This window comes from Salminus brasiliensis, chromosome 1, assembly GCF_030463535.1.
Source record: "Salminus brasiliensis chromosome 1, fSalBra1.hap2, whole genome shotgun sequence".
Taxonomy (NCBI): Eukaryota; Metazoa; Chordata; class Actinopteri; order Characiformes; family Bryconidae; genus Salminus; species Salminus brasiliensis.
The window spans coordinates 30255421-30270058 of record NC_132878.1 but is presented as its reverse complement, the minus strand read 5'-3'; the positions used below and the strand labels follow the sequence as shown (position 1 = coordinate 30270058).

The 14638-nt window shown below is 44.7% G+C and overlaps 1 protein-coding gene across 2 annotated transcripts; it reads left to right on the top strand.

Moving 5' to 3' along the window:
• The first annotated feature begins 6358 nt into the window (after positions 1 to 6358).
• LOC140574882 (trace amine-associated receptor 1-like) lies at positions 6359 to 7900 on the top strand. 2 transcript variants are annotated; one of them, XM_072694946.1, is made up of 2 exons: positions 6359 to 6378; positions 6889 to 7900. In XM_072694946.1, the coding sequence occupies exons 1-2, from the start codon at positions 6359 to 6361 to the stop codon at positions 7898 to 7900; spliced, it is 1032 nt and encodes a 343-aa protein (XP_072551047.1). The 2 variants fall into 2 exon arrangements, with proteins under 2 accessions (XP_072551047.1, XP_072551056.1); XM_072694955.1 differs by lacking the exon at positions 6359 to 6378 and having other exon boundaries at positions 6851 to 7900.
• Positions 7901 to 14638: the final 6738 nt, after the last annotated feature.

Here is a 14638-nt window from a genome sequence, read left to right as displayed (position 1 = left end):
TTCCCCAAAGGGAGCATTCTGGTGGTCTTACACTGTGCACACTCACTACATGATGCTACCACCCAGTGAATATCTGCTCTCATCCCCTCCCACCAGTACTTGGGTGCGAGCAGGTGGTATGTACGGGCCTCACCTAGGTGACCCAAAGATTGGAAGCATGAGCCCAGACAAAGAGCTTCTCCCGGAGTGCTGCCGGGATGTAGACTTTGTCCGGGGGGCATGAGGGGAGCACGGTGGTGTGTCTGAGAGCGTGGGTGATCTCCGTGTCCAGGTCCCACTGGATTGCCACGACAGTAACCCCCGATGGTTGGATCGGTGCTGGTGTGGTCTCTCCCTCATCCACTGACTGGTGGATGCGAGCGCATGCGTCCACCTTGGTATTACGGGAGCGCCTGGAAGGACTCCTCCACGTCCGGCATCCACATGATGCGCCGGGGAGCCCCCTTGAGCAATGACGTGATGGGCGCTGCCAAACTACTAAAGTCTTAAATGAAAGGTAGTCTTTGAGGACGTCCTTGATAAAGGCCTGGAAGACGGAGGGGGCATTGGCTAACCTGTACGGCATGACCTGGTACCAGTAGTGCCCCCTGGTGCCCCCTGAACGCCGTCTTCCACTCGTCCCCCTCCCTTGTACATGCTATGCAGATCTAATTTGGTGAAGATCCAGGCTCGACGCAACTGTTTGAGGGCGGATGGGACTAAGGGCATAGGATAGGGGTACTGCTTGGTGATGGCATTCAAAGCACGATAATCGATACACGGCCTCAACCCCCCTCCCTTCTTCTGAATAAAAAAGAAACCTGAGGCCACCGGTGACTTGTGATGTATCCTTGAGCTAATGCCTCCGTGATGTATTCCTCCATCCCTTCCTCCGTGAGGGGGATACAAGCTTTGGCCAATGTGGAACCCTCCACTAGATCTTTAGCACAATTGTACGGATGATGGGGGGGATGCTTAGCGGCACGGGACTTACTGAATACGCCCTGCATATCAGCATACTCTGGCGGAAGGACTACTAGACTACTTAGATCTCAGGGTACTGGACTCTTACTCGTTCCCAAAATTCAGAAAACCTCAGCAGGGGGAAGAACCTTTTCTTATAAAGCCCCCCCAACTCTGGAATAACCTTCCAGATAATGTTCGGGACTCAGACACAGTCTCAATCTTTAAATCCAAGCTGAAAACTCATCTGTTTAGTTTAGCTTTTGGAAATTAATGTTTCTTAGATACAGGTTGCAGGTCCAGGGGTTCGCGGACACAGGGAATTGTAGTACACTGAAATGCTGGAGCTGTCGTCTCGCTGCTTACATGTGATCAATCAGGTTTGTTGACTTTGGAGCAGATAGATGCAGGCGTTTTTAGGGTGCTCCCGTGTCTGTGTTACCTTCTGGTTCTCTCCTTTTAATTAGCCTGTTATAGTCAGACCTGCCAGAGTCGTCAGACATAATCTGATACTGCTCAACATTCTCTGCTCTCCATAAAATTCCTCTCAGAACTAGCCCTCTCCTTTTACCTTCTCCAAGTAAATGGCCACCCAGCCCGACCTGCTGGAAGATTGCCCGCTGAGGTCCCTTCTACCTGCGTCAAACCAGCTGCCACCTACCGGTCCAACCAGCAGGCCCCCCACCCACCACCACCCATAAGCAGACCAGCGGCACATCCTCCTACCACTGCTACCTGTTTAGTGACCATGCTAAAATTTTTAACTATCTGTTATACCTGGTTTGGTCATTTTTATCATTAATGTTTAAATAGGTCTGACCAGAGGAGGATGGGTCCCCCTTGTGAGTCTTGGTTCCTCCCAAGGTTTCTTCCTCCAGCTCTGAGGGAGTTTTTCCTTGCCACTGTCGCCGTTGGCTTGCTCACCAGGGTTTTTTCATCCATCATACGTTATTTTCTTCTTTCTTCTTTGTCTCTGTCTTGTATTATTCACTATTTATGTAAAGCTGCTTTGTGATGACAATAGTTGTAAAAAGTGCTATACAAATAAATCTGACTTGACTTGACTACTAGGGCATCGGGCTCGGGGCACTCTATGGAGGTGGACAAGACACTCACAAAGCCTGTGTTTTGACCCCTGCATGTCCTGACCATGAGTTTTGCCTTAGCCCTAAAAAAGTCCTTTTGCAAATGCAGCCTGCCTCAACCACTCCGTCACAATGTGTACCCTCGACAAAGATTGTATAATTAGAACCAAGGCAGGTAGGGTTTCTTTAAAAAAAATTGCTAATGAAGAATTACATGTCATTAGTAAATTTTTAGTTAAAGTGATGCTTATGGAACAGTGACTGACAAACCACAACTCTTTTAACTGATAAACTGATAACTCTTTCTCTAACTGATAAAAGACAACTGGGACATTGACTGACTAATGAGGGTGATGTGAGCAGGCAGCATGTACCGCAAGCCGCCAGCAGGGGGCCCAGCCAGCAAAGTAGGAAAGCTGGTGAGGTTGGAGCAAAGAACTCCAAGCCCCAGAATTCCCAGCGATAATCAACGCTGACCAGACCCACCTGTGTGGCACAGTATAAATACACCTAGCCAAACACACTTCCCCATCGCACCTTTGTAGAGGGGTGAACGGTAACAGTGGGTTTATGTTGTGAAGAGAAAAGAGAAGTTTAAGCTGTGAACAGAAAAGAGAAAAGTGAACAGCTGTGAACAGAATAGAGAAAAGTGAAAAGAGAAGTTCAAGGTGTGAACAGCTAAAAGAGAAAACCATTTGAGTTGTCTTTAGTTTGAGTTAACATCACTCCTGGTTTTCCTTTTGTGTTCCCGCCTTTTTGTGTTGCTTAAGATCAGTGCTTATACTGCCACTCCTCACAGCTGTGGTGGCACAGTGCAAATACACTGGGCTCCCATTACCAGGGTTGGGAGTTCAAGTCCAACAGTCACCAAGCACACACCACAAAAGGAGTTGTCTCATTTGATCATAATAAAACAAACTTTAACTGCACTTGAGTCCAAACCCCACACCACACCGTAACAGGTGACCCTCATTTACAATGTAACCAAGCAATGTACACAACATAGATTGGAAATGAAGGCAAGAAATTTGTGTAGTAAAACAAGTAAGATGTAAAACAGCTTCCGGAGGAAGTAGAGACGCTGCTGGGCTTTCTTGACTGTAGAGCTGGTTTTCAGAGTCCAGGTAAGGTTCTCTGCTAAGTGGACATCAAGGAACTTGGTGCCTTTAACGATCTCCACAGAGGACCCGTGGTGAGTAGAGTGGTTGTGTCATGCTCTTCTGAAGTCAACAACCATTTCCTCTATTTGGTCTACATTCAGGTCAAGGTTGTTGACACCAGTCTCCACTGCACCTCCTCCCTGTTTGCTGACTCATCGCCTTTGCTGATGAGACCCAGCACTGTTGTGTCACAGGCCAACTTTATGATGTGGTTAGAGCTGTGTTTTGCTGCACAGTCATCAGTCAGCAGGGTGGACAGCAGAGGACTCAGAACACTGCCCTGGGGGGCCCCCGTGTTCAGTGTGATGGTGTTGGAGATGCAGTTCCCAAGTTGGACTGATGGGGCCTCCCAGTCAGGAAGTCCGGTACCCAGTTGCAGAGAGAGGTGTTGAGGCCCAGCAAGTTTAGCTTTTCTATGTTAAATGTCCGTTCGAACATCCATCAGCTGTTCCTGAGCACTCTTGCTGGGGATGTTGTTTGGTCTTGCAGCTTTCCGTGGGTTGACTCTGCACAGAGTTTTCCTCACATCCACTGCAATCAGACCCAAACCGTCGTCTGGAGCACCTGTGTCCTTGAAGTGGCCGTGGATTCTCTGAGCGTGTGCGTGCTTTGCTTCTCTGATGGCTCTTGACAATGTTGCTCTTGTTTTCCTCAGGGCCACCTTGACACCCGCTCTGAAGGCTGAGTAGGTCCACAGTGGGTCCTCACCAGCGCACGCACCTCAGCTGTCATCCACAGCTTCTGGTTTGGGTGTGAGATGATGTTCCTGGAGGCATCAACATCAATGCACTTGCTGCTGTAGCCAGTCACTGATGCTGTATACTTTTCCAGGTTAACTGTGTCACTGACAGTTGCAGCCTCCCTCAACATGTCCCATGCAGTGCACTCGAAACAGTCCTGAAGGGCAGAGATGGCTTTCACCTGCTTCTGAACTGCTTTTGAGCATCTGATGAGAGACCTGTATGCTGGAGTCAGCCACACAGACATGTGAAGTGGGGGATGGGGATGTTTGTGTAAACAAGATTTGGGGACAACTGACTTGAGATTTGCATGGTTGAAATCTCTGGTGATCATGAACAGCCCGTCCGGGTGTTTGTTCTGCAGCTCGCTGATGGGCCCCATACAGTTTGCATAGTGCCTTCTAAGCATTCGCCCTAGCGCTAGGTGGAATGTACAGGAAGGCTTTCTGGTGACTTATATTTGGTGGCAATATGTCTATATTCCCCACATCTGCAACAGAAAAAGGTCTGAGAGTGGAGGAGAGATGGGGGCCCAAGTTTCACAGTATGGGGCCGGTTGGTAAGAGTCCTTTTTATAGGCACATGTGAGGAGGAAGGCCAAGAGTGTCCAGTTTGGTGATGAGAATGTCCAGGGTAATTATATCGAAAGCTGAACTATAATCCACAAAGAGCATCCGGACGTAGCTTTGCTGCTGCTCCAGGTGGCTCAGTGCATAGTGGAGAGCTATGTCGATGGTGTCCTTTGTGGATCTATTAGTGTGATGTGCAAACTGGTGGGGCTCACAGTCTGGGGGAGGTACTCTTTGATGTGCTGAACAACCAGTCTCTCAAAGCACTTCATGAATACTGGAGTGAGGGCCGCAGGATGGGAGAGATATCAGGATTGTGGCTGATCTCAGGCAGGGCAGGATGACTGAAAGCTGGTGGGTACATGCTTTAAGCACCTTGCCAGGTTCTCCTTCTGGGTTGGCAGCTTTTTTGGGGTTCACTGCCAGGAGCACCCATCTAACATTGTGCTCCTGATGCAGGAAAGTTAGGCTGGAGCACAACATCACTGCATGCTGAGTGCTGCAAAGAAGTCTCCTTTTGTCAAATAACAGCCTTTGTCAAGACATACAGCCAACTCTTTCCTTTGTTTCTTATGGTCCATGTTGAGTGTGGTACACACCATGTCACCATTCTTAAAATGTAAAATAAAGTATATAAATAAAATTGAGTATATTTTTAAAATAATTCTGTTGAAGCATGGTTTAAAATCAATGTTGGATTTTCAATTGTTATTTCTGTGACCATTGTGGGTTTTTCTTTTATTAACCGAGGGGTACCAATAATTTTGTCCATGTGTGTATGTAGTCCAGTACTATTTCTGTAAATGTGTTCCCAATCCCAGTCTGTCTGTTAAAACCAGTTAAAAACAGAGGGCTACCCACTAGCAGCATTCTAGTGTCTGGTATCCCCGGGTGAAGCCAAGTTTTAGGTGATATTTTAATTTTTATTTTTATTTTTTTTTTAGGTCAAAACACAACAATTCCCAGTGAGTTGTAGTCCAGTGCGTCATCCATTTTATGTACCAGGGATCTGGCATTGGAGAGCAACAGGCTTGGTAGAGGTGGCTTGTGTGGTTGTGTATGACGACATTTGTTTTTAACCGATTTTAACAGACAGACTGGGACTGGGAACACATTTACAGAAATAGTCCCTTACCCACCTGTAAGTAGTCCCTTACCTGTGTTGCGAAACACAGTTCTAACAACATCATAAAGTTTGCCGATTAATACAACTGTGCTGGGTCTGATCAGCAAAGGCGATGAGCATACAGCATACAGAGAGGAGGTGCAGCAGCTGACAGACTGGTGTACAGTCAACAAACTTCACTGGAATGTAGACAAGACCAAGGAAATTTGACTTCAGGAAAACAAGACATGACCACTCTCCGTTCAGCATCAACGACTCCTCTGTGGAGATCGTTAAGAGCACAAAGCTTCCTCCGAAAGCTGAGAAAGGCCTGTCTCCCTCCACCCATCCTCACCCTCTTCTATAGAGGGACCATAGAGAGCAACCTGAGCATCTGCATCATTTTGAATTATTTTCTAGCACACACACTGTACTCGACAAAACAGTATTGCCTTACATGAGAAGAAAGTCAAACCATCAGAGTGATTCAGTACATCCTTAAACACACCCTGATACAGTGATAGAATTTTACGGCTAGTTAAACATTTTGTGACTATGGGTGTGACTTTTAACTTTGGTCCTGTCTCTCTCTTTTAGTGTATTTTGATTGTTTGCATGTGTTTTTTTATAATTGTGAAAGACTGTTTAGCTGTTTACCTGCTAAACACTATAAAATAAATTTTAAATATGTTTGAAGTAATTAGTATGATTACTATAGCAACCGATCATGGTCAATAACAATAAAAGAGGCTAGATGATGTTACTAATGATTTTATTGTTAGAAATATAATGTGAATGTATACAGTCTAATGCCTGTGAATATAAAATCTCTAGACATTAAAATCTATGCTTACAGGTATGATTATCAAGAGTAGCTCAGATTTCCTTGCAGCATAATAGTTTATCAGACATATGAAAAGATTTTTATCTACTGTCAGTCTTAAATTAAGCACCAGTCCAACCTGAACCATCTACACAGTAATTTCTACGATGCACGTTAAAGTACTTATTTATGTAATAAAAAAATATTATTTATAATATTTTTATATATTATTGTTTTAAACAAGCACAGCAATGTTGAACAGCAAAGAGTGTTATCATTGGATAACTGTGAACATGTGATTAAAGGGGCAGTGTTTTACCACATGCAGTGGTGGTAGTATAAATTTAGACCACTGTGTAGCTTTGAAGACGAAGGATAATGTGTTAGATTAAAATGTAAAACCTTTCTTGTTTTTGCATTACAAAAAAAAATATGATCTAGTTAGACTTCAGGATGAACTCAAGCCAAGCTCAAGCAGTGGACATCACTGCTCTTTGCTATGAATTTTTAAATGGATCTTGTCCAAAGCTTGTCTATCCTCTGCTTTTGAGGGTGCCTTTTTACTTCATCTTTGGCTTAGTGGTGATTTTAACAGTATTGGGAAACCTGTTTGTCATCATAACCATTCTTCATTTCAAGCAGTTGCATATGCCAACTAATTACCTTGTTCTTTCTTTGGCTGTGACTGATTTGCTGCTGGGGGGCTTTTTGATGCCTCCTGGCCTGGTACAATCTGTTGAGACTTGCTGGTATTTTGGAACTTTATTCTGCAAAATATACAACAGTGTTTCTATCATGTTGTGCACTGCTTCCATTTTAAATTTGTCTTTTATTTCTATTGACAGATATTATGCGGTGTGTCAGCCCCTCCGGTATCAAAGTAAAATCACCCCCTTTGTATCAATAATCATGATCTCCATCTGCTGGAGTGTCTCAATCACAGTTGGGTTTGGAATAATATTTCTGGAGCTCAACATTCTGGGCATTGAGGAGTTTTATTATGAGAATTTTGTTTGTGAGGGAGCTTGTGTGTTGTTACAAAGTGCAGTCTCAAGCACTGCATCATCTCTTCTTTCCTTCTACTTGCCAGGTGTTGTAATGCTCAGTATATACATGAAAATATTCCGTGTTGCACAAAAGCAGGCAAGATCTATTCAGGACTCAAAATGTAAAAATACACAATTAATGTTAAGCAAAGAAGAGAAAAAAGCCACTAAAACTCTGGCTGTGATTTTGGGGGTGTTCCTGTCACTTTGGTTGCCGTTCTTTATTTGCAATGTCATCAATCCTTTTATTGGTTACTCAGTTCCTCCAGTATTAATTGATGCGCTCGTTTGGATTGGTTATATGAATTCCACATTCAACCCTATTGTGTATGCATTCTTCTATAAGTGGTTTAGAAAAGCATTTAGGATAATTTTATCCGGTCAAATTTTTCAGCCAGGGTCTTCAAGAATGAATCTGTTTTCACACTGAGGCAAATTAAACAAATTATTACAAAATAAAGATCCAAGCTGTTCTTAAAATCATTTTTGATCTACCAGTGAGCCAATGTATGTGACTTGTGTGTATGGACCCTGTGTATGAAATGTTATGCGACAATGCTAAAACGAAAAGTAATAAGTGTTAATGATATGTCCAGACATTCTGAGGCTTGTTAATGAGGCCCTACTTGATCTACTTTATTCTCTGACACTAATCTATTTTATAAAATATATTTTAAATATGAGAAAATATAGTAGTATATGTTATTAAATATGAAATACTTTAATATGACGATGATTATGATGATGATGATGATTAAATGATGGATTAATCTGATGAGATACTTTAGTCTGCTTTAGTAAATTTTAGAGTTATCCATTTTCTATTTACCTCATTTACCTTCATGTTAACTCATTGGTTCAATTTCTGCTTGCAACAAACCATGTGCTGGGTAAATAGATTTAAATATTTAAGATATTTAATGGCATGTAAAACTATTTAAAAATTGTCCTGCTACTATATCATTTTCAGTTGTATTTGGCTATTTACATTCCTGTTCTGAATTCTTCATTAGATCAAAAAATATATAAACAAATAAATTTTACAAAAATGTTATGTTTATCCTCCCCAATACAACTGAAACAGGCTTTTTCTTTGCTTTAATAGTTTTTATTTAACCTGAATATGACCAATTAAGCTGTATGTTACCCCACAAAGTAAATTTTCAGATTGAATTGACCAAACATTTTAAAAATGTACATAAAGTTTTCCTACTCATTAGAAGGTTGTGCTCTATCATTTTTGCAGCCTAATGTCATTTTAAATAGATAAACCTGGAAGCCAGAAGTGCTTAAAATGTATGTTAAACATTAAACATTTTTAAACACTAACTCAAGCAGGACAACGTAAAACAGATGACATTTAAAAAAAATCTATGTAATTATAAACACTTTAACCTATAAAGGGGGTAGCTGCACTTTACTTTAATCAGTTCCACACCAAACTGAGATACATTTGTTTGCAATGCTGGCACCTCACCACAGGCCAAAACACAGACCTAAACATAAACCCTGAATTTATCTAATGCAATGCTAAAGACTACAAAAGGGTCAGATTTGACCTGCAAAGATTGATCAGAGAAGCCAAGAGATTACTGACTGAAGCAATAGGCATACCCCACCACCGCAGACTTCCGGCACATGGCATTACCATCATATGAGCATGGGGGGGTCACAACCTGCCACGCCAGATTGCCTTTCAAGTTCAACTCAGACAGATATTATAGCAGCAAGTCTCTTTCTACAGTCTTTCTTTCTACCAGTTTTGTGGACGGCTTCATTAACACACTACCCCTTACCCATACTCTGACTGGTTGAACTTTGGCCAACACACACACCATTATTGAACTGTACTCAACTATATGTAGACATTTACATTTATTACATTTACTACTGCTGCCATACTACTGTTAATAATACCACCCAGTATAATACTGCACATGGAAATGAAAGCTCTAGTGCCACTGTTCTTCAGCCAATCACCAGCCTCACCCTGTATTAAAAGAAACGCTTTTTTACTGCTTTCAGAAGTGACGTCATGTCAATGAAACACAATCGTTTCGTTTTGTCACGGCTCAGTCTCTTCCCCGTCTCCCCGGCTCCTTCGCCTGCCCCCGCTGGCCTGGATTCACGGTTTATAGCTGTCAAAGTGCATTTGGCTCTGCTTCCAAAGCGGGCCTGCTGGCAGTGTGCAATCTCCCCAGCCCCTCTTGCTCTGCTCCTCCGCCATATTCAGGTGTTCCTCTCCCCGGCTCTTTTGACAGCTTCAGCTCTGCGCCCATGCTGTCTCTCCCCCACTTGGGCCTTTTGTTACACCCACCAGTGCTGTGGTTTAGTGCCGTTGGCAGTCTGGCATCATCCGAGGTAAGAATTTGGTCTCTTTGCTGCTTTTCTCTCTGGCGATCAATAGCTGCTTGTGGTGATGTATACATTTTTATTTGGCTTTCTGGCCCTCATGTGCCTCGTCTTCTTTTGTTTAGTGTCTTTGCCTTTGCTTTGGCGTTTGTTGAGGCATTTGTGCTATGTTTTCCCAGCACAGACTTGCTGGTCCGACATTTCGTGCTCACCTGCTCTGTTTTTGAATCACACAAAAACACGCCTGCCCTGCCCTCCCTCGAACACTGTCTCTCATGCTGAACCTGTGCTCCCTCCGCAAGACTAGCACAGCCCTCCCAGACCCCCTCACCAAGTCAGTTTGCCTTCTGTGCCGTTGTCTTGCAATCTGTGGTTGTGCTCCTTTCTCTAGTTTTATTTTCTAATTCAGTGAGTAAGTCTGTCATGTCTGCAGCTGTTTTTTCACCATGTGCTCCTAGGCACATGGCTCTGTTTGTGTCTTGTCAGTTCAAGCCCTTCCTGTTCATTAGTGTTCCCACCTGTGTCTCCTCTGTAGTCATGCCCCCAGGTGTTCCTTGTTGTCTCTCTGTACAAGTACCCCATTGTTTCAACCTTCCCTTGTCTTTGTCAGTCCCAGTGTTGGTTTGTTTCCTTGTTTGAATCTCTTTGTGGTTTGTTTGTTTGTTTTAGTTTTGTCATTTACGTCCGCCTCTGCCTCCAAGCTCTACACACCATAACAGAAGACCAGACCTCAAAATGGACGTAGCAGGAAATCCTTTCGCTTGTTTCGTGTTCTGGCGGACCACCTGTTTCCACCTGTTTGCTATGCTTGGGAGATAAAGGAGTCCTCTGCTACTACAGGCCGTAGGAACTGGCGAAGGCAAAGCCCCTAGGTCTCCTCCTCAGCGATGGATATCCCATCAAGGGGTGGGGAAAATTTAGGCGGTACACCTTGTGTCTACTTCCAAGGCCCGGGCTCCAGTGTTTATGCCCAGGCTGCCAGTGCTCAGGCCGCCAGCTCCTCTTTCAGCAGTGGCACATGCACTTACCCCAAGGCTAGCAGTGCCAGCTGCTCCTGTGTCGGTGATGCCCGGCGCTCCTGCTCCTGTGATGATGGTGCCTTGCGCTCCTGTGATGGAGACGCCCACTGCTCCTGCGATGGCAGTGCCCACTGCTTCTGTGACAGTGGTGCCTGTTGCTTCTGATCCTGTGAACGCTCTGTTGGAACTCTCTTTTCCAGTGACTGTGCCAGCAGTGCCTGCTGCCTCTGTTCCAGTGACAGTGGTGCCTGCCACTTCTACTCTAGTGCCAGCAGTGCCTGCTGCTTCTACTCAAGTGCCAGCGGCTCCCAGGTCGGCTGCTCCAGTGTCTGCTTCCAGGTCATTCGCCTCTGACTTTGTGCCGGCGGTTCAGGCCACTTCTGTTGTAGTGTTGGCCCCCAGGTCTGTGTCTAGGCTGACTCTTAGGCCAGGTTGGCCCCTCAGACTCCACCCCAGGCTTTTGCCAGTCCTGGGCCTAATGCTATGTTTGTCCCTATGTCTGTCCCTGTTTTGGTTTTGGTGTACATCCCTGTCACTGTGTTTGTTTGTTCCTGTCCCCATCACTGCCTTGGTTCCGGTTCCTCTGTCCAGTCCTGTTCAGTCTCCTGTCATGTCTCATGTCCAGTCCAAGTTTCTGTCCAATGTTTGGCCCCATGTCCAGTCTTATGTACAGCCTTCTGTCCAGCCCCCAGTTCTGCCTCTAGTCAAGGCATTTTAGGGAGAGTACCACCTAATGCTGTTTCTGCAAATCCAGATCGCTTGCTTGCTTCCATGTTCCATACCTGGCAACCTGGGGTGTGGAGTTCCGCACCGTACCTGATCATTCAAAGACGGAAATACAGGCTAAAGCACGGCTGTCAAGAAATGCTAGTGCTTAAACGCTAATACAGAAAATGTAATACTCAATGGATCTTTAAATGTCTCAAGTTCCACACCGGTTCTCTTTGTGCACCTATTTCCATTTTACCAAACAGCCTTCCCATGACTACCAAGTGGTTTAGTGAATGCTCGTCAGAAGTCATTTGCAGAAGTGAGATGCAGCTCACCTCCAAGATGTTACTATGGGAAGTCACTTCAGATAAGTGCTGCCATTACATCTGTAAACCTAGGCCAGGCATCTCCTCAATGAAGCTGTTCGGTAGATGGACATCTATTGCCTATAAAACCTACAAATGGCCAGATGTTATACACCAACTGCTGTCTGAGGAAGTCTAGGAGGATTATCAACGACTCCACCCACCCAAGCCGCTGCCTTAAGCTGGAAGCTTGAAGACCAGAAGACAGTTCAGAGACAGCTTCTATCCTCAAGCAATTAGGCTGCCGAATGAACAATAGCTCTCTAAATCTTCAAGGTGTGTACCCAAATTAAGCAAACTGCTGGTGGCAGTTCCTGGTGCACTAAGTTTTCTCTAATTAAGCAAAGCCAAGCCATGCAAAGCAAATCTGACCGGATCACTTCAGACGGATCCAGCAGCTGGACAGCTGAACAAGAATGACTGCTGGCGGATCTGGTAGACCAGCTTAACCTAGGCCCATATCACTGTTCCCAGATGTCTGTGGCAGATCAAGACTACTAGGCACTGGCAGCCTGAACACCGCAGCAGATCACAGCAACCGAATTCTTGCAGCTGGATCCCTGGGCAACAAGCAGGAAACCACATGCCCAGAGGCTGCATTCATTATTGTTAGAGACTTTAATAAAGCAAACCTGAGAAAAGTAGCTCAAGTTCTTTCAGCACACCTTGTGCAGCATGCAAAAAACACAGACTCTGGACCACTGCTACACCCCCTTCCGAGGGGCATACAAAGCCCTCCCTCAACATCTGTTTCGCAAATCCTGCTCCTGCCCACCTATAGACAAAAGTTCAAACAGGAGCCACCCACCATCAGGGTGGTTCATTGCTGGTCAGACCAATCAGACTTTTATGCTTCAGGACTGTTTTGATGACGTGGACAGGGAGATGTTTCTTGATTCGTCAAACAACATTGGTGAGTATGCAGACTCAGTCACTGGATTCATAGAGAAGTGCATAGAGAATGTTGTGCCCACAAAGATTGTGTTTACCCCAGTCAGAAGCCATGGCTTAACTGCGAGGTTTGCATAGCTCTGAACACACACAGCGCTGCTTTCAGATTTGAAATACGGAGGACTATAAAATAGCCAGCTATAACACCAGTGTCACACTAAAGACAAGCCAAACTGGTTTTATGCTCGTTTTCAAGGCAAACCACCATTTTAAGGCGAAAGCACCATCCACTGCTGAGTCCCACCCACCCTCTGTCTTTGAAGATCCTTTACATACGTCAACGTGTAAATCTGCTGGCCCAGATGCCATACCCAGCAGAGCTCTTAAAGCATGCACCAGTCAGCTTGCTGGAGTTTTTGCAGAACACCTCTCTCGCTCTCTCAGTCGTACCAGCATGCTTTAAACTGGTCACCATTGTTCCAAAGACAGCCAGCCTTACCTGCTTAAATGACTGGTGCCCGGTGGCTTTAACCCCTATCAAAAGCAGGAGCTTTGAGAGGCTGGTTAGAGATGTCATATGCCTCTCATTACCTGCCACCCTGGATCCACTGAAATTTGCATACAGGTTTACACACAACAAAAAAAAAAACACGTATGTGAGAATGCTGTTTGTGGACTACAGTTTAGCATTCAATATCATCATTCCACCAAGGCTTAACACCAAGTTTCAGGATCTGGGTCTGAACAGCTCTTTTTGCAGCTGGATCCCAACATCGGAGCCCCCCAGGAATGTGTACTCAGCCCGCTCCTGTACTCCCTTTACACATATGACTGCAAAGCCAGACACGGCTCCAATGTCATGATTAAATTTGCTGATGATACGACTATCATGGGCCTGATCTCGGATGATGATGAGGAGGTTAGCTTCCTGTCACAATGGTGCCAGGAAACCAACCTTTCTCTTAACATCAGTAAGACCAAAGAGCTGGTAGTGGACTTCAGGAAATAGGAGAGAGTGCACACCCCTATCTCCATCAATATGACCACTGTGGAGAGGGTCAGCAGCTTCAGTTATCTTGGTGCTCACATTACTGAGGAACTTACATGGACAGAATACACCAAGCGGGTGGTGAAGAAGGCACAGCAGGAGATTTGTTATGAACCTCTGCATACTCAGGACATACGACACCTGCACTGTGGATAGTATTTTGAAGGGCTGTGTCACCACCTGGCACGGGAACTGCACCAGCCCAACACAGAATCAGGGTTGCCAAACCCTCTGGATTTATACACCAACTGCTGTCTGAGGAAGTCTAGGAGGATTATCAACGACTCCACCCACCCAAGCCGCTGCCTGAAGCTGGAAGCTTGAAGACCAGAAGACAGTTCAGAGACAGCTTCTATCCTCAAGCAATTAGGCTGCCGAATGAACAATAGCTTGTGGACTATGGATCTCATCTGTATCATCACACCTTCTCCCCATAGAAACACGCTCTGCACCCACAAAGACTTTTCCCCACCCACCCTATACCTGTATACTATAACTCACACTCATCCAGTGCCTTTTGTAAATAATGTAAACATTTAGATTACATCAAACCTGCACATTCAACTGCTTTTACTAGTGCAATATAGTAAATAGAAAGTATGTATATGTATAGTATAAGTTAATGTGTAAATATTCAGTATTTCAATTTGTAAGTTTGTATTTTTTGTACTGCTGTGAGGGACGATGCACCCAAGTTTTTCACTCACCTTTACGTGTAATGTGACGTGACAATAAAAGTGATTTGATTTGTGGCTGAATTTCCTGGCTGAGCACTTCAGTAG